At 40.0% G+C, this 26,270-nt stretch overlaps 1 protein-coding gene and 1 pseudogene across 1 annotated transcript; one reads left to right on the forward strand and one right to left on the reverse strand.

The window, feature by feature from the left end:
* Positions 1–1,332: 1,332 nt before the first annotated feature.
* Positions 1,333–4,426, forward strand: LOC110287617 (transcriptional adapter 1). Its single transcript, XM_021154185.3, has 2 exons — positions 1,333–1,982; positions 3,055–4,426. Exons 1-2 carry the CDS (start codon positions 1,443–1,445, stop codon positions 3,520–3,522), a joined length of 1,008 nt encoding a protein of 335 aa, XP_021009844.2. The 5' UTR covers positions 1,333–1,442; the 3' UTR covers positions 3,523–4,426.
* A 16,117-nt stretch (positions 4,427–20,543) lies between these two features.
* Positions 20,544–21,002, reverse strand: LOC110287616 (ornithine decarboxylase pseudogene; annotated as a pseudogene).
* Positions 21,003–26,270: the final 5,268 nt, after the last annotated feature.

Below are 26,270 nucleotides of genomic sequence, written 5' to 3' on the forward strand. Positions count from 1 at the left end.
TTAATCCCAGCACACAGACAAGCAGGTCTCTGTGACTTTGAGGCAACCAGTGCTATGTAGAGAAATGAGGAAAGGGGATAAAATTTGAAATATAAATAAAGAAAATATCTAATAAAAAAGAAAAATAAATAAAAAATAAAATAAATTCTCACCTCCCCCATTAAAAAAAGAAAGAGAACTTGCTTCAACATAAATTTAAAATTTTTTAATAATACAGTCCACCACAGTGTCCCCTTGAAGTCCTAACTTGAAACCTTTCAGATATAAGTTGACATCATTCTTAATTTAAAAAATTAAGAAAAATTTTTGCACAGAGGCCTTATTTAGATTTTAATGTTCAATGTTTGAATTGATGCTGTATGTCAACTAAATTATTTCCAAGAATTATTTATCAACTTATCTGAAAAGACAGAAATGTTCATTATATTTTCTAAGATTTATATATGAAAATAATGTCTATAATCCACACTATGTTGTTCATTTTCTTTCAGCAAAACTGTCTTAAAAGAAAGCATTGCAAATGGTCAACACTGGTGATTTTCTAAAATTACTAGTGTTAAAAAAAAAAAGCCTGACTTTAGGATCAGTCACATAACAGTGAGAGGCTCATGCTCATAAGGAAGACACCCTTGACTTCTGAGCACAGCACACAAAGCCTGACCTGCTCATTGTCCACATGAAGAGATAAGCACCACGCTTTCTCTACTCTGCTGAAAATAACCGCCTCTTAGAATTCTTACCTAATTCAAACCTCAAGCCATCAAAGCAAATCTAATTGCTCTCTATATGCCTTCTGGAGGGTAATTTTTAGCCTAGAGACCAATTCAAAATTCAAAACCAATCTTCCTCTCATATCCTACCCAAAAACATTCAGAAAATGTGAGGTCTATTTTAGATAGTCAGAAAAACAAACTTCATTTCTGATTTAAATTTTTCTCATGAATTTTTAAAATATTTTCAAATCTTTCCTTTATCAAAGCACTAGCCTTCTATTACTAAAGAAAGGTCAAAGAATGCTATAATAAAAGATCTCATGTAGGCATGGTATTTGTAGATAAGCAAAGCTGCACCACCTTTTTACAGTAATTTTATGTTTTATTTGTTTTACTGTTAAATTTTAATGATCTTTGATCCACCATAATTATTGTATAACAATACAGTTTTTTTAAGGCTATAAAATGCTACCAGAATAATAAGGCACATTCTTTAGTTGATGCACAAAGGCATCAAAATTTTTTTTTAAAAAATTAAGATTGCTCTTTCAAAAGTTTATTGTAAAGTAAAATGGGGCCGATCCGAGCCGATCCGAGCCGATCCGAGTGAAGTCGAGTCGAGTCGAGCCTCCAGCGTCCGGCGCGCAGGCCTTCCGCCGCGTTGATCTTTCGGTTGCTGGTGGCTGTGGGCCGCACGGTCTACGGTCGGGCTGGAAGACGCGCGCTGCAATGGCGACCTTTGTGAGCGAGCTGGAGGCAGCCAAGAAGAACTTGAGCGAGGCGCTGGGGGACAACGTGAAACAATACTGGGCCAACCTGAAGCTGTGGTTCAAGCAGAAGATCAGCAAGGAGGAGTTCGACCTTGAAGCTCACAGGCTCCTCACACAGGACAATGTCCATTCTCACAATGATTTCCTCCTGGCCATCCTCACACGTTGTCAGATTTTGGTTTCTACACCAGAGGGTGCTGGATCTTTGCCCTGGACAGGGGGCTCTGCAGCCAAGCCTGGAAAACCCAAGGGGAAGAAAAAGCTTTCTTCCGTTCGTCAAAAATTTGATCATAGATTCCAGCCTCAGAACCCCCTCTCTGGAGCTCAGCAGTTTGTGGCAAAGGAGCCCCAGGGTGATGACGACTTGAAACTTTGTTCACACACCATGATGCTTCCCACTCGAGGTCAACTTGAAGGGAGAATGATCGTGACTGCCTATGAGCACGGGCTGGACAATGTCACTGAGGAGGCCGTCTCTGCTGTGGTCTATGCGGTGGAGGTTGGTGGGCGTCTAGAAATAACTACACATAATTGTGACGAGCTTGTGTGTGGAAAGCTGACTCTGACAGGAACTGGACGGCACTCTCTGTCATCATTGAAGGAGACACACTTCACACTGTAAAACTGCAGAATTGCTTTTGATTGACAGGTTTTCCAGACAGTTCCCCACAGTGCCCTTGGTTCTGCTTGCCTCTCGTGTGAGAAACTCTAGTGGCGCAGTGTGTAAGGTCGTGCTGCATTTAAAGAGTGTCAGTGTGGACATCTAAATAGTTCCACCCACTGTTTGAGTCATCCCCTCATTAAGTTATTTGACAGAACATACATTGCACCAATGCCAAGGCAGTACACAGACAAGTTTCTGGTGCACATTTTCCTCATAGACACTTGTAAGATAATAGTTGTCTTAAATGAATTCTGTGTGAAAACCCGTATTAAGTTGCACAAGGGCATGTTGATAAGACAGATTGGTCTGAGTAAGTGCCCAGCCTGACTCTGGAGCTCTGTGCTGACATATGATAAGAGGGCTCTGCTTTCACACTACCCAGCCAGCTCTGATGTACTCAGCTCTTCTGTAGGCGAAGAGGATTTGAGCAGACATGCATGGTGTTCTCTTGTCTGTTTGAAGAGCTTTTGAGAGCAAAAGCTCTTGCAGTGAACTTTGTAACCAGCCAATACTAGTGTGTCAGATTTCTTACGTCAAATTTCAAAGTCATTTGTCTTTAAAAAAAGTATTTTCTTTCCCAAAACTCATTTCTGAGAAGCATCAGCTAAGGAAAACAAGACAAATGCATGTGGCGTGGTGGCCATCTGCCCTGTGTGATGTCAAATCTCAGCCCTGCAAACCAAAATAAAATCCACTTCCAAGAGAAGCTCCCCATGGAGCACGGCCCCCTGAGAGCAGAGTGAAGGCAGCTCACCCCTCACCCGTACCCTGCATCTGTGGCCGTGGGCTCTGTTCAGGAGCATTTCTGTCAGGCTGCATCTCCACCTAAACGGGACGAGCACTTGACAGTGGAACTTCTACGCTTTGCTTTTGAGGGTTTCTTGCTATTTTTCTTTTGTTTTTACAGAATCACCTCAAAGATATTCTGACCTCAGTTGTGTCGAGAAGGAAAGCTTACCGGGTACGGGATGGTCATTTTAAATACGCCTTTGGGAGCAACGTGACGCCACAGCCATACCTGAAGAATAGTGTGGTGGCTTACAACAACTTGGTTGAAGGCCCTCCAGCCTTCTCTGCTCCATGTGCCAGTCAGAGCCCAGCGTCTCAGCCACACCCCGACGATGCTGAGCAGCAGGCTGCATTCCTATTGGCCTGCTCGGGGGACACGCTGCCTGCATCTCTGCCTCCAGTGAACATGTATGACCTGTTTGAAGCTTTGCAGGTACACAGGGAAGTCATTCCTACACATACTGTGTATGCCCTTAACATTGAAAGGATCATCATGAAACTCTGGCACCCCAATCACGAAGAGCTACAACAAGACAAAGTCCACCGCCAGCGCCTGGCCGCCAAAGAAGGACTTTTGCTCTGCTAAATTAGAATTTGAAGATTTGGGACCATCACTAAATTAATTGGTTGCTGAAAATTGAATGCTTTTGAGTCCACATTTCAAAACTGAAGTGTATAGTGTATGTATAACCTTTCCTATGGAAATGTGACATTTGAGTGCATTTTGTGTTGCTACTGTGAAGCCATTAATATGTCTGACTGATGACCTGGGTGTCTGTGTCCCCACGTATAGGAGCAGTCATTGGTCTGTGTCTGAGTAGGGATCTTAAGACACCTGAGGTGTATCTGGTCTGTCAGTAATTAGGTGACATCGTAGAATAAAGATGCTGTGTCCGTTCAGTCCCATGATTAGCAGGACCACTGTGTGTTCAGTGATGTATGTTCTGTATCTGGCAGCGTAAAATCTGCTTTTCCTAAAGAACTATTCTCTGCATATTGGTGGAATAGCCTAGTGTTCATCAGAATCTTTTAGTGACTAGTTAGCAACCGAAGTTCCCAAGCAACCCGTTTTCACTCGAGAGAGCAGGATTTAGATATGTGCTTCTTGCTTTGCTTTAATACTTGAGTCCAATTCTTAGATGTAGTTATCCTTACAGAGCTTTCAGTAATTTCCTTGTTTTAGCTGACTGACAAGCTTGTTAATCCTATAGAATGTTTTCATGAAATCTTACAAACTAATTTTCCTATTTCTACAAAATGTCTGTTTTATCCTTTCAAGTGGTACTATGAATTTGTATCTGACAGTGTTACTGGTAACCAACTTATTTTAAAGCTATGTTGCTTTTTACTCATGTAGTATTGATGGGTAAGTGAGATGTATAGATGGGTTTTTATAGGCCTAAACAGTGGATACATGTGAATGTTTTTGTGTGTTCCTATATCTGAATTTGGTTTTGTATTTTAAACATGACAAATAAACATTTTGGGAGAAAAAAAAAATAAAGTAAAATGGGAGGAATTTTTTAAACAAATATGTAAAAACATTTAGCAATCTAGGAAAAAAATCTTGTTCTGTTTAACAGAAAAGATGATTGAGATCCAAGAACCCTTTAATAAGTTAGTTTTGTACCCAGCACATTTAAATGGAAGCTCTCAGCTCTGTGTATGTATGTCAGTACATGACATGCAAGTGGTATTCCTTACCCACGTACATAATGGTCAAAATTAAATTGTAAAAGCTCTAATTTACTGATGTAGAAAAAATAAGTACATATATTAATGAAATGTTACTTCAGAAGAGCTTTAAGGATAGGGCCTACTGTAAGGTCCTAAGGTCATTAGAATTGAGAGGTGTTTTTTCATGTCACCCTTAGTAACTCTAGTAAGAAAATTGCTCTACAAGGTCCCATTAGATCAGATATGACCACCATGGCTGACATGACAGGGTACAGCTCTCACCAGAACTGAGCTGATACAGACACAAAAGCATTAGGTTAAAAAAAAAAAAAAAAACCTCTCCCCTAGATAAAATTATCTGTGCCAGATACAGTAGATACTGAAAAAAATTCAAAACCCAAGTTCACAGGACTTACTCAGTCTTTAGAAAAATAAGAATATGGGTAATTTTATTAAAGCAGAAATATCTCAAGAGCTTTCACCACTAAATGTGACACAAATGCATGACTTTCTATGCTGTGATTACCACTGAAAGATCAAATTTATCAGCAATAAAAATAATTTAAAATGGTGACATATTATTCATTGTCTCATCTTCATAAGCAATCCAAGTATGTTGCAATAGGGATGTAGCTCACTGGTAGAATATTTTTCAAGCATACACAGGATCATAAATGAATGAATAAATAAATAAATAAATAAATAAATAAATAAATAAATAAATAAATAAAATGTATTATATTATATAATTTGAAAAAATTAAAAGAATGGAAGGTGAAACTTAGAGAACTCTATAACAACATATTAACTCCTAAGTCTACAAAAACCTAAAATTTTGTTCTTTAATTTAATAAAGAGATGACAGATATTATTTGAGACTTCTAGGAAACATGTCTGTGTCCAATGACAAGCTTACTGTGAGAGAATCATGCTTCTAGAAGTTATGATTCAAAGACTGCGATTGCTGAGTGCTGGCATGGCACTTCACAGTTACTTGGTTCCTATTTTGCATGATAAGTTTAGATTACTAAGGATGGGCTGAGGAGTTGGCTCAGAGATTAAGTGCACTTGTAGTTCTTTTAGAAGACCTGGGTTCAATTCCTAGCACCTACATGGTGTCTCAAAACCATCTGTAACTCCAGTCTCAAGAGATGTAGTGTTCTCTTTTGATCTCCACATGTACTCATGTAGTACACACATATTCATGCAACCAAAACACATAAAATAATAAAATAGGTAAATATTTTTAAATTATATTATTATTAATCTAATTATTACAGGTAACTAAAATTATTTAGGATAATAGGAGAAGTATCTGTGCAAACTTCCAAGAAAATTATGATTTTTTTTTGTAAGGAGAAACTATAAACTATAAGGATGTTTTGTTTTGTTTTGCTAAAAGTAAAAGGGGCAATTTGTTATAAAGTAAAATGATTGTCTGAAAATGAATAAGACAGAAAGTAAAGGACAAAAAAGCTGAGTGACAAACACTACAGAAAATTTGTAGAAGACAAATCCTACCAAAGATACTTTATGCATAACAACCAAATTTTATGTGTTGTGTTAAAAAAAACTTTTGAGTAAGTTTTCAGAACATACATTTTTATATATTAACAGTGAATCTGATCCATAACATTTCTATATGTTAACAGTGAATAATGTAGATGGGAGCAGGGCAATTATTTTATTTAGTAGCCTTCACAAAATTAAATGTCTACAAATAAATTTATGCAAGTAAATAAAAACTATAAAACACCAATGAATGATATTTTAAAAATATAAGCACATGGAAAGGTAGCCTGTGTTCATGTATTGGAAGAAATAATGTTGTTAAGATGTCTATCCTAACCATCAGAATCTATAGAATAAATGTAAACCCTGCCAAAATAGCAACATCTTTCTTTACAGAATTAGAAAGAACAATCTTGAAAATTACATGAAGCCACGAAAGCTACTCATCAAGAAAGCATAAAATCCTCTCATTTGTGACAATGTAGACAGACCTAGAGGGAACTTCATTAAGTGTAATAAGTCAAAGCAAAGAAGAAATAGGCCTGCATGATCTCTTTCTTAAATGGAATCTTGAAAGATTGACCTCATAAAAATTACTACTAGTAGGAATCTCAAAGAAAGAAAGGTTTGACCAAGGGGCACAATTTGATAAGCAGAATCAGTTCTGATATTTTATCATTTGAGGGAGGAATACATTCTGGTGATCAATTCTACTGCAGAATAAGATATTAAATTATGCACCTCAAGATAGTTTGTGAAGAAAAAGAAATTTGACTCAACCATTAAAAAGTGAAAACAATTTAAAATATCAGGTCCACTGATAACTATGAATTAATCACTACTCAATATATATGTGAATCACATTGTACTTTATACAGATGCAATATACCAATCAAAAATAAATAATGAATTTTTGTAACAAATACTCCTCTATGAAAAAATTTCAGCCCCACTTTTCACAAACGCCAGTACTATGGTTGATGATGAAGATTTTTAAGTAAAATTAATAGTGTCTGTAGTGGTTGAAATAAAAATGGCTACAATAGATTCTTAGGGAGTGACACTATTAGGAGATGTGGTCTGCTGGAGTAGGTGTGGTCTTGTCAGAGGAGGTGTGTCACTGAAGGTGGGCTTTGAAGGTTCAGAAAGCTCAAACCAGGCCCAATATATCACTGTCTCTTCCTGCTGCCTGCAGATCAAGCTGTAGAACTTTCAACTACCTCGCCAAGACCATGTATGTCTGTATGTCACATGATGATAATGGACTTAAACCTCTGGCCTGTGAGCCAGGCCCAATTAAATGCTTTTCTTTCTAAGAGTTGCTGTAGTCATGGTGCCTCTTCACAGCAATAGAAACCCTAACTATGACAGTGACATTTCACTCTTTTGCAATTAAAATGAGTACAAAAACAAAGGACAAGAGATTTCCTTGTCATAAAAATTGATGTCAACTAATTATTTCAGAAACAAAAGATTTCAAGGCTTGGTATTAATGTCAATTAAATAATTTTAAATAAATTATTTTTATTTTTAACATTTCCTGAAGGAGTCATATTGGTGAATAGAAGATGTTTGACTGAACACATTTTGGGGCTTAGGTTCAGTAATTTCTGTGAGAATAAGTATTCCTGAGAGTACTCAGTTGCTCAAACAGGAAAATAATGAAAGTCTTCCTTTATCTCTGGTAATTAGCCAGTTAAACAGATATTGTACTTTACCATGATAATTCCTATATTCCCTGTTATCTTTGTTGGGTTTTTTATTACATTAAAAACAAAGTTTACTCTAAAACAATTGGGTTTTCTAAAACTATGCAACGTTTTACGTTTGTGTTTGAAATCTCTGAATAATGATTTCAGTGAATAAGTCATAGGTATGTGCCATCACCTCCTGATTAGCTTGGCTGTTTTGTTCGGTTTTGTTCTTTTCTTTTCTGCTATATTAGTTTAGTGATTTTTGGAGGGTTTTTTGTTTGTTTGTTTGTTTGTTTGTTTGTTATTTTATTATATTTTTTGAGACAGGTCTCTCTACATAGCCTTGGCTATCCTGAAACGCACTATGAAGACTTGGCTGGCCTCAAACTCATATAGATCTGCCAGTCTTGGCCTCTCAGGTGCTGGGACTAAGGTATGTGCAACTATGCTGAATTGGATCAAGTTTCATGTTGTTTTTGTCTTCTTTAGATTCCAACTCCTCCCTTGTTTTGTTTTTTCATACTTTATTTTTTATTCACATTATATCCCAATCACAGTTCCTCCTCTTCCTCCTCCTTCTCCTCCTCCCAGTCCTACCTTTAAAGAAGAAGTTTCACCTTGGGTACCATACCATCCTGGGATGTCTAGTCCCAGCAGGACTAAGCAATTCCTCTTCCAATAAGGATCTACCCAGGAATCCAGATAGGAGAAGGGGACCCAATTGCAAGCAACAGAGTCAGAGATAGCCTCTGCTCCAATTGTTAGGGGACCCACATGAAGACCAAGCTGTACATCTGTTACAAATAGGGGGTGGGAGGCAGCTCCTGCATGTTCTTTAGTTGGTGGTTCATTCTCTGAGCCCCTATGGGCCCAGGTTTGTTGACTCTGTATGTCTGCTTGTAGAACTCCAACCCCTCCAGTTCTCTCAATTATCTGTCCCCTACTCTTCCACAAGACTCCCCAAGCTCAATCTGATGTATGGCATCTGTTTCTATCCCCTGATGGATGAAGCCTCTCAGGAGTCAGTTCCTGTCTACAAGCAGAGCAGAGTATCATTTATATTGTCAGACGTTGGTTCTTTCCCATGGGATGGGTCTCAAGTTGGGCCACTCAATGGTTGACCATTCCGTCAGTCTCTGTTTCCATCTTTATCCCTGCATAACTTGTAGGCAGAACAAATTTTAGGTTGAGGGTTTTGTGGGTATGTTGATGTCCCCTTCCTTCCCCTGGAAGTCCTGCTGAACTACAAGAAATGGTCACATCAGTCTCTGAATACTCTGCTGAAAGGAATCTCAGGTAGAGTCACCCCATATATTCCTGTAGTTTTCTCATTCTATATCTCCACCAGGTCCCAGGAATGCCTCCCACCATCCTAACAACCAGAACTCTCACCCCCTCCTTACACCTCCTTGCACCCAACACCTGCTAGCCATCTCCATAACCTTCCTTAGCAACTCTCCACCCAGTTCCCTCTCTCCATCCACCTCTGATGACTATTTTGTTTTCCCTCTGAGTGAGATTCACACATCCTTCCTTGGGCCCTCCTTATTACCCAGTTTCTTTGGGTCTGTGGATTGTAGAATAGCTATCTTGCACTTTATGGCTAATGTCCAATTATGAGTACATACCATACACATGCTACATCCCTACCACTGTTTTCCCTACCTCCACTCCTCCTACCACCCCCTGTTTCCCATCTCCCCCAGATCCATTACTTCTCTGCTTCCCTTCAAAAAAATAGGCCTCCCCAGGGTAACCACTGCACATGGCATAACAAATTATAATAAGGCTAGACACAAACCCTCATATAAAGGCTGAATGAGGTGACCCAGTAGGAGGAAAATTGTCAGAGATCCCACACACACTCCTGCTGTTAGGAGTCCCATAAGACAAACCATATAACAAGCCATATAACCATAATATTTATGCAGAGGACCTAGCTCAAAGCCATGCAGGCTCCATGATTATCACTTCAGCCTCTATGAGACCCTATGAGCCCTGCTTAGTTGATTCTATGGGCTGTGTTCTTACAGTGCCTTCAACCCCTCTGGTTCCTAGAATCCTTCCTCCTCTTCTTATATAGGGTTACCCTGATTTCACATAGTGTTTGGCTGTGGGTCTCTTCATCTGCTCCCATCAGTTGCTGCATGATGGCTCTATGATGATGATTGGCTAAGCACTGATATATGACTATAGCAGAATATTATTAGGAATCATTATATTGACTTTTTTGACAGTTGTATCTGGTTCTGTCCTGGGTCTCTGGGATCCCCAGAGTTGGTGTTCTGGCCCTCCAGGCTGTGTCAGGCCTGGTCTCTGTCTCATGGTGTAGGTCTCAAGTTGGGCCACTCATTAGTTGACCACTCCCACAAAGTTCTGTGCCACCATTGACCCCAGCACATCTTCTAGGCAGGACATATTGTAGGTCAAAGGTTGTAAGGCTGGGTTGATGTCCCAGTGTTACTGCTGGAAGCCTTGCCTGGTTGTAGAAGATAGCTCTGTCTGGCTTTGTACCCGCCATTACTAGGAGGCATCATTAGGGTCACTCTCATAGATTCCAGGGAGTTTCCACTGTACACTGTTTCTACATTGCCCCCCCCACAATGTCCTTCAATGCCAGTTGTCTTTCTAAGTACTCTTTTCCTCGATCCTCTACCCCACCCCCAGCTTGCAACCTCCTGCTCCTATTCCCTCTTCCCCACAGTTCACTACCAAAATCTATTGCCCTTTCCCAAGGAGACCCATGTCTTTAATTGAGCTCTCCTTGTTACTTAGCTTCTCTAGGTCTGTTGACTGTGGCATGGTTATTCTTTACTTAATAACTGATGCCAACTTATAAGTGAATATATACCATGTTTGTCTTTCTGGGCCCAAGTTACCTGACTTGGGATGATATTTTTTTTCTATTTCAATCCATTTGCCTATAAATTTCAAATTGTCATTGTTTTTATAAGCTGAGTGGCAGTTTGTTGTGTAAATATACCACATCTTTTTTATCCATTTTTCAGTTAAGGAACATGTAGATTATTTTCAGTTTCTGGCTATTATGAATAAAAACTGCTATGAACATAGATAGTTAAGCAAGTATCCTTGTATTCCAAGGTGAGATGTTTCTATTCAAAGTTATCAGACTACTCAGACAATGGGCTCCAGGGAATTGGCATGTCCCCTGGAATCTTCTGCTGAAGCCCTGATGCCAACCAAAGGAGGAACAAAGGCTTATGAGACCACCATTCAGGATAGACTGGAGCAGAGGTAATGATGGGTTAGTGATAGGTGGGACAACGCTGCTTAGTTATGAAAGCTCCTGCCTTCTATCTAAGCCTAAACTTACTAAAGGTACCAAAAGATGAACTTAAGGAAATTACTGGATCTCTTTGTCCTTTTTCACAATTAGGCCCATTGAATAAGTCTTCATTTTTTACTTTTCACTATTAATTTGGATCTTTCAAGTTGCAGGCATAGGCAAGGATAGTTTTGAATACATGGTAACAGTTTAGGAAATAATTGTAAGACCTATTTCCATTAAATTAAAAAGCTTCTGCATAGTAGTTGAAACAATAAAACAGAATAAAGAAAGACTAGGTCTAGAAAATCATTAAGCATGTAAATTCACATCTTGCAAGCATGACAACTTGAGCTTGTCTCCCCAAAAACCATGTGAAAACAGGACACAGAGGTTCTATTTCTGTGTCTTCACACAGCTAGTATCCCTATGGCAAGATGGGAGGAGGAGATAGGAGAATACCCCAAAAGGTCACTGGTCAACTAAGTCTCTATGCATCACAGTATAAGAGAGAGAAAAAGAGAGGGGGAAGGAGGAAGTGAAAGAGAAAGAGAGAGAAAGAGAGATAGAAAGAGAGAAGGGTGGGGGAGAGAGAGAATCTCAAACAAAGTAGGAGGCAATGAACAGCCCTCAAGGTTGACCTCTGTCCTCCACACATGTATACTGGAAATATGCATTTTTACATATGAACATGTATATATGCACAAATACATATAAGTAAATGAAAAAATTTAAGAAACTATCTACATAATAGAAGAAAACTTTTGCCAACTATACCTGTAGCAGAGGATTAATGTCTCCAATCTATAAAAAATAACTAAGTACACACAAAGACAAATCATCCAATCAATAAATGTATAAATAAATTTGCAAATATATGCCAGTAGAAATAAAAATGGCATATCATGTGTGTACTTTTGTGATTAGGTTACCTCACTCAGGATAATATCCTCCAGATCCACCCATTTGCCTAAGAATTTCATAAATTCATTGTTTTTCATAGCTGTGTAGTGTCTCTGGTTTTGTGTGGAGTTCCTTGATCCACGTAGACTTGAGCTTTGTACAAGGATATAAGAATAGATCAATTCTGGGCTGGAGAGATGTCTCAGTGGTTAAGAGCATTGACTGCTCTTCTGAAGGCCCTGAGTTCAAATCCCAGCAACCACATGGTGGCTCACAACCATCCGTAATGAGATCTGGCGCCCTCTTCTGGAATGTCTGAAGACAGCTACAGTGTACTTACATATAATAAATAAATAAATCTTAAAAAAGCAAAAAAAAAAAAAAAAAAAAAAAAAGAATAGATCAATTCACATTCTTCTGCATGCTAACCACAAGTTGAGCCAGCACCATTGGTTGAAAATGCTGTCCTTTTTCCAATGGATGGTTTTAGCTCCTTTGACAAAGATCAAATGACCATAGGTGTTCATTTCTGGGTCTTCGATTCTATTCCACTGATCTACCTGTCTGTCGTTGTACCAATACCATGCAGTTTTTATCACAATTGCTCTGTAGTACAGATTGAGGTCAGGGATAGTGATTCCACTAGAGGTTCTTTTATTGTTGAGGAGAGTTTTTGCTATCCTAGGTTTATTGTTATTCCAGATGAATTTGCAAATTGCCCTTTCTAACTCTGTGAAGATTGAGATGGAATTTTGATGGGGATAGGATTGAATCTGTATATTGATTTCAGCAATATAGCCATTTTTACTATATTAATCCTGAGATCGTCATTGACTTCTTTCTTCAGAGACTTTAAGTTCTTATAATAAATCTTTAACTTGCTTAGTTAGAGTCACACCAAGGTATTTTATATTATTTGTGACTATTGTGAAGGCTGTTGTTTCCCTAATTTCTTTTTCAGCCTGCTTATTCTTTGTGTAGACAAAGGCCATTGACTTGTTTGAGTTAATTTTATATCCTGCTACTTCACTGAAGCTGTTTATCAGGTTTAGGAGTTCTCTGGTGGAACTTTTAGGGTCACTTATATATACTATCATATCATCTGCAAAAAGTGATATTTTGACTTCTCCTTGTCCAATTTGTATCCCCTTGATCTCCTTTTGTTGTCAAATTGCTCTGGCTAGGACTTCAAATACTATGTTGAACAGGTATGGAGAAAGAGGGTAGCTTTGTCTAGTCCCTGATTTTAGTGGGATTGCTTCCAGTTTCTCACCGTTTACTTTGATGTTGGATACTGGTTTGATATACATTGCTTTTATCATGTTTAGGTATGGGCCTCGAATTCCTGATCTTTCCAAGACTTTTATAATGAAGTGGTGTTGGATTTTGTCAAATGCTTTCTCAGAATCTAACGAGATGATCATGTGGTTTTTGTCTTTGAGTTTGTTTATATAGTGGATTACATTGATGGATTTCCATATATTAAATCATCCCTGCATCCCTGGAATGAAACCTACTTGGTCAGAATGGATGATTGTTTTGATGTGTTCTTAGATTCGGTGAGCGAGAATTTTATTGAGTATTTTTGCATCGATATTCATAAGGGAAATTGGTCTGAAGTTCTCTATCTTTCTTGGGTCTTTCTGTGGTTTAGGTATCAGAGTAATTGTGGCTTCATAGAATGAGTTGGGTAGAGTACCTTCTGCTTCTATTTTGTAGAATAGTTTGTGAAGAACTGGAATTAGATCTTCTTTGAAGGTCTGATAGAACTCTGCACTAAATCCATCTGGTCCTGGGCTTTTCTTGGTTGGGAGACTATTAATAACTGCTTCTATTTCTTTAGGGGATATCAGACTGTTTAGATCATTAACCTCATCCTGATTTAACTTTGGTACCTGGTATCTGTCTAGAAATTTTTCCATTTCATCCAGGTTTTCCAGTTTTGTTGAGTATAGCCTTTTGTAGAAGGATCTGATGGAGTTTTGGATTTCATCAGGATCTGTTGTTATGTCTCCTTTTCATTTCTGATTTTGTTCATTAGGATGCTGTCCTTGTGCCCTCTAGTGAGTGTGGCTAAGGGTTTATCTATCTTGTTGATTTTCTCAAAGAACCAGCTCCTCATTTGACTGATTCCTTGAATAGTTGTTCTTGTTTCTACTTGGTTGATTTCGCCCCTGAGTTTGATTATTTCCTGCCGTCTACTCCTCTTGGGTGAATTTGCTTCCTTTTATTCTAGAGCTTTTAGGTGTGTTGTCAAGCTGCTACTGTGTGCTCTCTCTAGTTTCTTTTTGGAGACACTCAGAGCTATGAGTTTTCCTCTTAGAAATGCTTTCATTGTGTCCCATAAGGTTGGGTATGTTGTGGTTTCATTTAAATTAAACTCTAAAAAGTCTTTAATTTCTTTCTTTATTCCTTCCTTGACCAAGGTATCATTGAGAATAGTGTGGTTCAGTTTCCACGTGAATGTTGGCTTTCCATTATTTATGTTGTTATTGAAGATCAGCCTTAGTCCATGGTGATCTGATAGGATGCATGGGACAATTTCAATATTTTTGTATCAGTTGAGGCCTTTTTTGTGACCAGTTATATGGTCAATTTTGGAGAATATACCATGAGGTGCTGAGAAGAAGGTATATCCTTTTGTTTTAGGATAAAATGTTCTGTAGACATCTGTTAAATCCAATTGTTTCATAACTTCTGTTAGTTTCACTGTGTCCATGTTTAGTTTCTGTTTCCACGATCTGTCCATTGATGAAAGTGGTGTGTTGAAGTCTCCCACTATTATTATGTGAGGTGCAATGTGTGCTTTGAACTTTAATAAAGTTTCTTTAATGAATGTGGCTGCCCTTGCATTTGAAGCATAGATATTCAGAATTGAGATTTCCTCTTGGAAGATTTTACCTTTGGTGAGTATGAAGTGTCCCTCCTTGTCTTTTTTGATAACTTTGGGTTGGAAGTCGATTTTATTAAATATTAGAATGGCTACTCCAGCTTGTTTCTTTGGACCATTTGCTTGGAAAATTGTTTTCCAGCCTTTCATTCTGAAGTAATGTCTTTTTCCCTGAGATGGGTTTCCTCTAAGCAGCAAAATGTTGGATCCTGTTTGTGTAGCCAGTCTGTTAGCCTATTGCTTTTTATTGGGGAATTGAGTCCACTGATATTAAGGAAAAGTAATTGTTGCTTCCTATTATTTTTGTTGTTAGAGTTGGGATTCTGTTCTTGAGGCTGTCTTCTTTTAGGTTTGTTGAAGGATTACTTTCTTGCTTTTTCTAGGGCATGGTTTCTGTCCTCGTATTGTTTGGTTTTTTTGTTTGTTTGTTTGTTTTGTTTTTTTTGTTTTGTTTTGTTTTCCTTTGAAGGGCTGGATTCGTGGAAAGATATTGTGTGAATTTGGTTTTGTCCTGGAATACTTTGGTTTCTCCATATATGGTAATTGAAAGTTTGGCTGGGTATAGTAGCCTGGGCTGGCATTTGTGTTCTTAGTGTCTGTATAACATCTGCCGAGGATCTTCTGGCTTCCATGGTCTCTGGCGAAAAGTCTTGTGTAATTTTGATAGGCCTGCCTTTATATGTTACTTGACCTTTTTCCTTTACTGCTTTTAATATTCTATCTTTATTTAGTGCATTTGTTCTTCTGATTATTATGTGTTGGGAGGAATTTCTTTTCTAGTCCAGTCTATTTGGAGTTATGTAGGCTTCTTGTATGTTCTTGGGCATCTCTTTCTTTAGGTTTGGGAAGTTTTCTTCTATAATTTTGTTGAAGATATTTGCTGGCCCTTTAAGTTGAAAATCTTCATTCTCATCTACTCCTATTATCCGTAGGTTTGGTCTTCTCATTGTGCTCTGGATTTCCTGGATGTTTTGACTTAGGATCTTTTTGCATTTTGCATTTTCTTTGATTGTTGTGCCGATGTTCTCTATGGAATCTTCTGCACCTGAGATTCCCTCTTCCATCTCTTGTATTCTGTTGCTGATGCTCGCGTCTATGGTTCCAGATTTCTTTCCTAGGGTTTCTATCTCCAGTGTTGCCTCACTTTGGGTTTTCTTTATTGTGTCTACTTCCCTTTTTAGGTCTAGTATGGTTTTGTTCATGTCCATCACTTGTTTGGATGTGTTTTCCTGTTTTTCTTTAAGAACTCCCACCTGTTTGGTTCTGTTTTCCTATTTTTCTTTAAGGACTTGTAACTCTTTAGCAGTGTTCTCCTGTATTTCTTTAAGTGAGTTATTAAAGTCCTTCTTGATGTCCTCTACCATCATCATGAGATATGCTTTTAAATCCAGGTCTAGCTTTTCAGCTGTGTTGGGGTGCCCAGGACTGGGTGAGGTGGGAGTGCTGCATTCTGATGATGGTGAGTGGTCTTGGTTTCTGTTAGTAAGATTCTTACATTTGCATTTAGCCATCTGGTAATCTCTGGAATTAGTTGTTATAGTTGTCTCTGGTTAGAGCTTGTTCCTCTCGTGATTCTGTTAGCCTCTATCAGCAGACCTGGGAGACTAGCTCTCTCTTGAGTTTCAGTGGTCAGAGCACTCTCTGCAGGCAAGCTCTCCTCTTGCAAGGAGGTGCACAGGTATCTGGCGTTTGGAGCTGCCTTCTGGCAGAAGATGAAGGCCTGAAATAGGGCCTGTTCCAGAAGCTGTTAGCTTCTGTAGTCCATGCTCTCACCTGTGCAGACTAGTCTCAGAGGGATCCAGAAGCCAAAATGGCTCCCCCAGGTGCTCCGGCAAAGCCCTCCCGGGCGAGATGGACACCTCTCCTCTGGCAGGGAAGGTGCCCCGATGTCTGGAGCCCGAAATAGGGTCTGCCTCAGAAGCTGTCCACTAGGGACCTTGGGGGTGTCCGTCAACTCAGCACACAAGGTCTCTATGATCATTTTGATGTGTGCTTGGATTTGGTTTTCGAGAATTTTATTGAGTATTTTTGTATCGATATTCACAAGGGAAATTGCTTTAAAGTTCTCTGCACATAGTGGAGCATTTGTCCTTATTACAAGTTGGAGCATCTTCTGGGTATATGCCCAGGAGTGGTATTACTGGATCCTCAGGTAGTACTTTGTCCAATTTTTTGAGGAACCACCAAACTGATTTCCAGAGTGGTTGTACTAGCTTGCAATCCAAGCAAAAATGGAGGAGTGTTCCTGTTTCTCCACATCCTTGCCAGTATCTGCTGTCACCTGAGTTTTTGATCTTCGCCATTCTGACTGATGTGAGGTGAAATCTCAGGGTTGTTTTGATTTGCATTTCCCTAATGACTATGGATGTTGAACATGTTTTTAGGTGCTTCTCAGCCTTTCGGTATTCCCCAGTTGAGAATTCTTTGTTTAGCTCTGTAACCCACTTTTTACATAGGGCTATTTGGTTCTGTGGAGTCTGACTTCTTGAGTTATTTGTATATATTAGATATTAGCCCTCTATCAGATTTAGGATTCGTAAAAATCTTGTACCAATCTGCAGGTTGCCTTTTTGTCTTATTGACAGTGTTCTTTACCTTACAGAAGCTTTTCTATTTTTGAGGTCCATTTGTCAATTCTTGATCTTACAGCACAAGCCATTGGTGTTCTGTTCAGGAATTTTTCCTCTGCGTCCATATCTTTGAGCTCTTCCCCACTTCTTCCTCTATAAGTTTCAGTGTCTCTGGTTTTATGTGGAGGTTCTTGATCCATTTGGACTTGAGCTTTGTACAAGGAGATAAGAATGGATTGTTTCACATTCTTCTACCAGCTAACTGCAAGTTGAACCAACACCATTTAAACTTTGAATACCCAAGATACAATTCGAAGAAACTCAAGAAGAAGGAAGATCAAAGTGTGGATACTTCAATCCTTCTTAGAAGGGGGAACAAAATACCCATGGAAGGAGTTACAGAAACAAAGTGTGGAGCAGAGACTGAAGGAATGACCATCCAGAGACTGCCAAACCTGGGGATCCAGCCCATAAACAACCACCAAACCCAGACACTATTGCAGATGCCAACAAGAGCTTGCTGACAAGAGCCTGATAAAGCTGTCTCCTGAGAGTCTCTGCCAGTGCCTGACTAATACAGAAGTGGATGCTCACAGCCATCCATTGTACTGAGCACAGGATCCCCAGTGGAGGACCTAGAGAAAGTACCCAAGGAGCTGAAGGTGAAAGTACACAAGCAGCCACATAGGTGGAACAAAAACATGAACCAACCAGTACCCCCAGAGCTCTCTGGGAATAAACCACCAATCAAAGAAAACACATGGTGGGGTTCATGGCTTTAGCTGCATATGTAGCAGAGGATGGCCTAGTCGGTCATCAGTGGGAAGAGAGGCCCTTGGTCCTGAGAAGGTTCTATAACCCAGGATAGGGGAATGCCAGGGTCAGGAAATGGGAGTGGGTGGGTTGGGGGGAGGGAATAGGGGATTTTCAGAGGGGAAACTAGGAAAGAGGATAACATTTGAGATGTAAATAAAGAAAGTATATAATTTTTAAAAAACAAAAAGAAACAAAAATATAGTCTGAAAAAAAATGTTTGCCTTTATATGATTTGTCTAATTATGACGCCTCTTTACAACAATAAAACACTATCTAAGACAGGCAAAAAAAGAAAGAAAGAAATACAAATGGCCAATAAATATGAAAAACTCTTCAAAATCCTTAACCATCCAGGAAATGAAAATTGAAGTAAGGGGGATTTCATCTCACCTCATTTAAAATGGGGATCATTTTTTAAAATTAAAATAAAGGATGATAACACATGTTGGTGAAGTTGTGGGGAAAAGAAACCATTCTACACTTCTGATAGGATGTAAACCAATTAGCAACTATGGAAGTTGATATAGAGGTTTATCAAAAAAGTAATAAATAAATAAATAAATAAATAAATAAATAAAGCCTCGAAAGGATCCAGCTATACCACTTCTGAGTACACATCCAAAGGACTCTAAAGACACCACAGAGACAAATACACATCCATATTTCCTGCTGCACTTAATTCACAGTAGCCAAGATATGAAACCAAACTAGATCCTCATCAATAGATGAACAGACAGAGATAATGTGACATGTATACTCAATGGGATTTTTATGAGTATTGGCTTACATAAATTATTGCATCATATGCATGTCTGGTGGCCACAGTGGCCAACAGAGAATGTCAGATACTCTGTAACTGGAGTTACGACAGTTATACGCCACCAGATGGGTGTTTGGGATTGAACCTGGTCTTCTGGAAGAGCAGCAAGAGCTTTTAACCACTGAGACACTTCTCCAGCCTCAATTTTATTTTCTTCATGTCTGAATTAAAGTTCAAGTGGGTAAAGGCTGAAGAGAACTCAATGGTTAAGAGCACTAACTGCTTGTCCAGAGGACCTGAGTTTCAATACCCACACTAGATAACTCATACTCTCCTACACACTCTCCTGTGCATAGGACCCATGCACTCTCCTGGCCTCAATAAGCACCTGAAAACAAACAGTTTACATGCACATAGACACTCTCGCGAGCATAAATAAGAATAAATAATAAAAAATCATTTTAAAAAGAAGAATGAAATTTTATCATTTCTTAGGAAATCGTGTAACTGTGTAGCAGTATATTAATTGAAATAAATTGGATTCATAAAGAAAAATATGTTTTCACTCAAGTGGATCTGTGTGTACATACATGAAAAGAGGGGCTGGTTTATAAATGGAGGGCAGAAACCAACAAGAGAAGACAGATTTTGGGAAAAGGAGGAAACCGCAGAATGAAAACAGGCAAATGTAATACTATACAGAAATAAAGATGCCATAAAGAAACCAATTATGTTGTATGCCACCTAACAATAATTAATTTTTTTTGCTGTTGTTGAATTTATTACAGGAAGTTGACTGCCAATGCTGTATGATACTCCCAACTGTTACTAGGTGGTGATGCAGATGAAGTCAAGGGTTGAGGGAACAGTCAGGGTTTCTGCAGGCAAGGTTAAAAGAACCTCAGATGACCTCTCTAGGAAGTCGCCATGCCAACAGGTCACTAGGCAGATGACATTCCTCACCAACAGACTCTGGGCACCAGAGTTGTCAGACAACTACACACACTTGGGATGGGCTAAGCAGACTGATGCTGTACAGAGAGGGCACAGCCTTGTGCTATCTACCTCTCCTCTGTGCTGTGCTGAGCTAGACTCACTGCTGGGATACAGCAGCCTGTGGAGATGTTTGTGCCTTCTTTAAGGGATACTTGCAAACATTCCCTGATGCCCAATTATTTGAAGATACTTTATTTTCACAATGGTTCACAACATAAGCTTCTGGCCTATTCTGCCAATGTACAAACTACAAACTCTTGCTCAGCAGCTGAGGGCACTCTTTAGTATCATGTCTGAAAAGTGAATAAAAATCCATATAAAACAAATACTCAAAGTTTCCATAGGAACACAGTAAAGTGTGACCCCCATCTCCTAGCCTTCCATACTGTATTGGTGTCAACCCTACTCTTACAAAGACATCCCAAACTAGCAGTAAGTTAAATGGTCCCCCCAAATGCCTTAATTCAAGCTAAACTTGCATGTAAGAGCTACAAGAATGGCATCTACACAGTTATCCTAGCAGAAGCACAGGCTGCAGCGTGAAGGTCCATCCCACTCCCCTGGGCACAAGACATGGACAGAGTGCCATCATCCTTCTCCTCCACCTCAGGCAGGAAGCCATGGCTCTGAATCTGCTTCATGAGTTGCCACATTGACCGTGACATTACATAGTAGATGTTTGGCCTCTGGAACCCATTGAAAGTAGAAGCAGCAGCAATGGTGTATGCACCCATGTTTTCAAACAGCATCCAATCACCCACATGCATTTCAGGCAGGTTACAGCACTCAACGATCCGATCAAGGCCATCATATGTTGGCCCCCAGATGCTGAATAAGTAATACTTCTCATCTGGCTTGGGTCTCTTCTGCAGCAGGGCCTTCACATGGGCATGATCATAAAGAATGCAGTTAAATGGTCCATATGCTCCATCATTCACATAATACATGAAGGTGTGCTCATTTGACTCATCTTCATTGTCAGGGCCAGGCTTCTCCTTCCACACATTTTTTGTTTGTTTGTTTTGTTTTGTTTTGTTTTTTGGCAATGATGTTGACTGCAAGCGTGAAAGCTGACAAGACATAGTATCTGCCTGGCTCAGCTATGATTCCCACTCCAGAGTCTGATGGGAAGTACTTGTCCAGAGCTAAGTTGATTACACTGGTGATCTCTTCAAATTTAAGCTTTGTATCTTCAGATCCAGAAAAGCCACCACCAATATCAAGCAGATACATGCTGAAACCAACTTTTGTTCCCATGTCAAACACACAGCCCGCATCCGACTCTGCCTGCACGAAGGTCTATGGGTCAGTACATCCATTGCCCACATGGAAGCTGACACCAATGACATCATTATTTAGCTCTTTTGATCGTTCCAAGAGAAGCCTGCTAGTTTTGAGTGTGGCACCAAACTTAACACTGAGGCGACAAACTGTTTTGGAATCATCAGTGGCAATCCGTAGAACTAACTTTGCCTTTGGATGTGCTCTGGCGACTTTCATCAATTCAATTTCACTGTCAAAAGTTATTATCTGTACTCAGTTACTGGCAGCATACTTGATTTGAGAGACTTGTTTACAAGGATTTACATAGATAATCCTCTCTGGAGGCACCCCAAGCCCCTGTACCAACTGTATTTCAGTCTTGCTTGCACAGTCAAATCCTGTCCCAGTGGCAGGTAGGGTGCTCACTATGGCTCTGCTATCGTTACACTTGACTGTGTAAAAGGGAGTAACACGGGGAAGAGCTTTTAGCCACCTCAGATGCTTCTTTAGAACGTCTCCGAGGTCCGCAACATAGAAAGCATCCTTATCGTCAGAGGAAGAGACCTCATTGATATACTTTTATAATATAAAAGTATTTAATATAATATAATGAAAAAGTCATTATTTCAGATGGTATGAGAAAGTTTTAGAAGCCTAACATTCCTAATAGGGATGTATAAAATAAAGGGATATAACTTGGGGCAACAAATATTCAAAAGGTGACTGGGCTTGTGGCTTTCTGAAAAACTACTTGGGTAGCATGCACAGATCCCTGTATTTGAGCCACTGCTCAAATTTTCAGAATATGAGGAGAAATAGGATGCAAGTGTAGCATCTCCCATCTCTCTCTCTCTCTCTCTCTCTCTCTCTCTCTCTCTCTCTCTCTCTCTCTCTCTTCTCTCCTCTCCTCTCTCTCTCTCCTCTCTCTCTCTCTCCTCTCTCTCTCTTACACATAGATACACACAGTAACACCTCCTAGCCTTATAGTCATGTTAAGCTACTATAATTTCAAATTAGCATGTTACTTTTAAATACTAAAAATCTTTGCTTATTTATTTAATAATATATATACCATACCTTCACATTTCTTTTTTTTTTTTTTTTTCGGAGTCCAAACACACTTTTATTTGGAAGCACCTCTACAAGGCAAAAGTTAGTATTTAGATGTACATTTTCTGTATTGACGAGAAAACATTACATAACAAAAATGAATTACCATCCAATTCATGAGCTAGTCCTTGTCCCGAGACAGAAAAGCAGAAGGGAAAAAGTACTGGGAAAATATATTTAAACAAAGTATAACTGGGTATATGTATGAGAATGTCATAATAACCATTATTTGGTATCCCAACTAAAAACTGTAATACACACACACAATTCAAACTAAAAGAAACTAGCAAAAACTCTTCTCAAGGATAAAAGAACCTCTGGTGGAATCACCATGCCAGACCTAAAGCTTTACTACAGAGCAATTGTGATAAAAAACTGCGTGGTACTGGTATAGTGACAGACAAATAGACCAATGGAATAGAATTGAAGACCCAGAAATGAACCCACACACCTACGGTCACTTGATCTTCGACAAGGGAGCTAAAAACATCCAGTGGAAGAAAGACAGCATTTTCAACAAATGGTGCTGGCACAACTGGTTGTTAACATGTAGAAGAATGTGAATCGATCCATTCCTATCTCCTTGTACTAAGGTCAAGTCTAAGTGGATCAAGGAGCTTCACATAAAATCAGAGACACTGAAACTTATAGAGGAGAAAGTGGGGAAGAGCCTTGAAGATATGGGCACAGGGGAAAAATTCTTGAATAGAACAGCAATGGCTTGTGCTGTAAGATCGAGAATTGACAAGTGGGACCTCATGAAACTGCAAAGCTTCTGCAAGGCTAAAGACACCATCAATAAGACAAAAAAACCACCAACAGATTGGGAAAGGATCTTTACCTATCCTAAATCAGATAGGGACTAATATCCAATATATATAAAGAACTCAAGAAGGTGGACTCCAGAAAGTCAAATAAACCCATTAAAAAATGGGGCTCAGAACTGAACAAAGAATTCTCACCTGAGGAATACCGAATGGCAGAGAAGCACCTGAAAAAATGTTCAACATCCTTAATCATCAGGGAAATGCAAATCAAAACAACCCTGAGATTCCACCTCACACCAGTCAGAATGGCTAAGATCAAAAATTCAGGTGACAGCAGATGCTGGTGAGGATGTGGAGAAAGAGGAACACTCCTCCATTGCTGGTGGGATTGCAAGCTTCTACAACCACTCTGGAAATCAGTCTGGCGGTTCCTCAGAAAACTGGACATAGTACTACCGGAGGATCCAGCAATACCTCTCCTGGGCATATATCCAGAAGATGTCCCAACCAGTAAGAAGGACACATGCTCCACTATGTTCATAGCAGCCCTATTTATAATAGCCAGAAGCTGGAAAGAACCCAGATGCCCCTCAACAGAGGAATGGATACAGAAATTATGGTACATTTACACAATGGAGTACTACTCAGCTATTAAAAAGAATGAATTTATGAAATTCCTAGCCAAATGGATGGACCTGGAGGGCATCATCTTGAGTGAGGTAACACAATCACAAAGGAACTCACACAATATGTATTCACTGATAAGTGGATATTAGCCCAAAACTTAGGATACCCAAGATATAAGATACAATTTGCTAAACGCATGAAACTCAAGAAGAATGAAGACCAAAGTGTGGACAATATGCCCCTTCTTAGAATTGGGAACAAAACACCGATGGAAGGAGTTACAGAGACAAAGTTTCGAGCTGTGATGAAAGGATGGACCATCTAGAGACTGCCATATCCAGGGATCCATCCCATAATCAGCTTCCAAACGCTGACACCATTGCATACACTAGCAAGATTTTGCTGAAAGGACCCAAATATAGCTGTCTCTTGTGAGACTATGCCGGGGCCTAGCAAACACAGGAGTGGATGCTCACAGTCAGCTATTGGATGTATCACAGGGCTCCCAATGGAGAAGCTAGAGAAAGTACCTAAGGAGCTAAAGAGATCTGCAACCCTATAGTTGGAACAACATGATGAACTAACCAGTACCCTGGAGCTCTTGTCTCTAGCTGCATATGTATCGAAAGATGGCCTAGTCGGCCATCACTGGAAAGAGAGGCCCATTGGACTTGCAAACTTTATATGCCCCAATATCGGGGAATGCCAGGGCCAAAAGAATGGGAATGGGTGGGTAGGGAAGTGGGGGGCGGTATGGGGGACTTTTGGGATAGCATTGGAAATGTAATTGAGGAAAATATGCAATAAAAAATATTAAAAATTTTAAAAAAGAAAGAAACTATGTAAATGTATTGACATACATTTTCCCTCTATTTTGCATTTAGCCAAGACTAGGAATTAGTATCAAGAATAATATGTAACTTTCTCCTTTGAAAGATACCAGGAATAACCAAATGTTCCCATTAAGTTACAGTCTCAATATTATCATCACTTATCTAAATGCCCCCCACCCAACTGGACCACTGAATTCTTTAAAGCATGAATTCTGGAGGACAGGATTTGGCTTAGTTAGTTGGCAGAGTGCTTGCTTATCATCCTCAGCACAGTATAACCCAGGAATACTGTGCATGCCTCAAGTTCTAGTACTGGGAGTTCAAGGTCAGCCAGGGCTAAGTGAAACTCTCTCAAAAATTCCAGACATGATAGAGAGTACATGCCTTTTATCCTATCACCCTGGAGGCAGAAGCAGTCAGATCTCTGAATCTAGGTCCAGCCCGGTCCACATAATTGAGTTCGAGATCAGCAAGAGCTGATGATACCCTTCATTTCTCATACTTGAGGGGCAGGATTGTTGCTTGTCTGCACCCTGCCTGGGCTACACAGCAAGCTCCTTGATGCACCGCGATGCTGCAGCGGTGCCCGTCGCAATAAACCAGCGGGTTCTCGGCCCAGCCAATCTCGTCTGAGCAAACGCAACAGCCTCCAATCATTTCCTTCATACTATGGGAGACCTCGTCCTCCAGTGACACGGGCCGGTCGCTAGAGACCTTGTTCTGCACAGGAGTCAGGAGCCATGTCCTTGCTGACTCCCCCCCCCCCCTCCTCCTCCTCCTCCTCCTCCTCCTCCTCCTCCTCCTCCTCCTCCTCCTCCTCCGCGGCGTACTCCCTCCCCACCTCCACCGGGCCGCTAACGCCGCCGCCCAAGGAGGGCACACATAATCAAGCAGGCCTCCGCACAGGCGCACTGGGGGGCTCCCGCTGGGCCCGGGGCGAGGAGGGAGGGGAAGGGGCTGCGCTTCCTCCTCCGAGGGTCACCCGGCATCACCGGGCATACGCGTTGGCCCGCCCTGCGGCCCGCGTGAGGGAGGCGGCCCAGAGAGGCCCCTTCACATTTCTTAAAAGAGGGAATGAGATTCCATTACAGAGGGTACTGAGACACCACGTGGTTGCTGGGAATTGAACTCAGGACCTCTTGAAGAGCATTGGTGTTTTAAAGCACTGAGCCACCTCTTAAGCCTCAAAATAGCATGTTATAATCAAAAAGTTTTTTAATGCAATTCATAGTAATCACAAAGTAAAACCTATAATAGATATCAAAAATAACAAGGAGTTAGAGCATACTAGTATATAAAAATCACTTGACCAAAGAAGACTATAAAAAAGAAGAAAAAAAATATCAACTACTTAAAAAGCTAGAAAACAACCAACACAAGTTTCAAAATAGCAAAGAACCTCCAGGCAGCATCTCCACAGTAATCTTGGGAAAGCTGAAGAACAGAATTAGAAAAGCAGCAAACACTCTAACCACCCAGGTCTGCAGCAATGACAGAACAAGAACCCTGGAAAAGCCCATCCCCTTGGTGCTGGATTCTTGGCCCTGGCAACTAACAGAGCAGCATCTAACAGAGCAGCATCGCAAAAGAACTTCTACTACCACAGAGCCTCAGCCTCTTCTGACCTCTG

Source organism: Mus caroli, unplaced genomic scaffold, assembly GCF_978045245.1.
Source record: "Mus caroli unplaced genomic scaffold, Mus_caroli_1 scaffold_8, whole genome shotgun sequence".
NCBI classification, from domain to species: domain Eukaryota; kingdom Metazoa; phylum Chordata; class Mammalia; order Rodentia; family Muridae; genus Mus; species Mus caroli.

Bases quoted from the DNA above. Each gene is read 5' to 3' on its own strand.
- LOC110287617 (XM_021154185.3), top strand. From the start codon at position 1,443: ATGGCGACCTTTGTGAGCGAGCTGGAGGCAGCCAAGAAGAACTTGAGC. The intron at 1,983-3,054 runs GTTGGTGGGCGT...TTGTTTTTACAG, and splicing joins CTGTGGTCTATGCGGTGGAG to AATCACCTCAAAGATATTCT.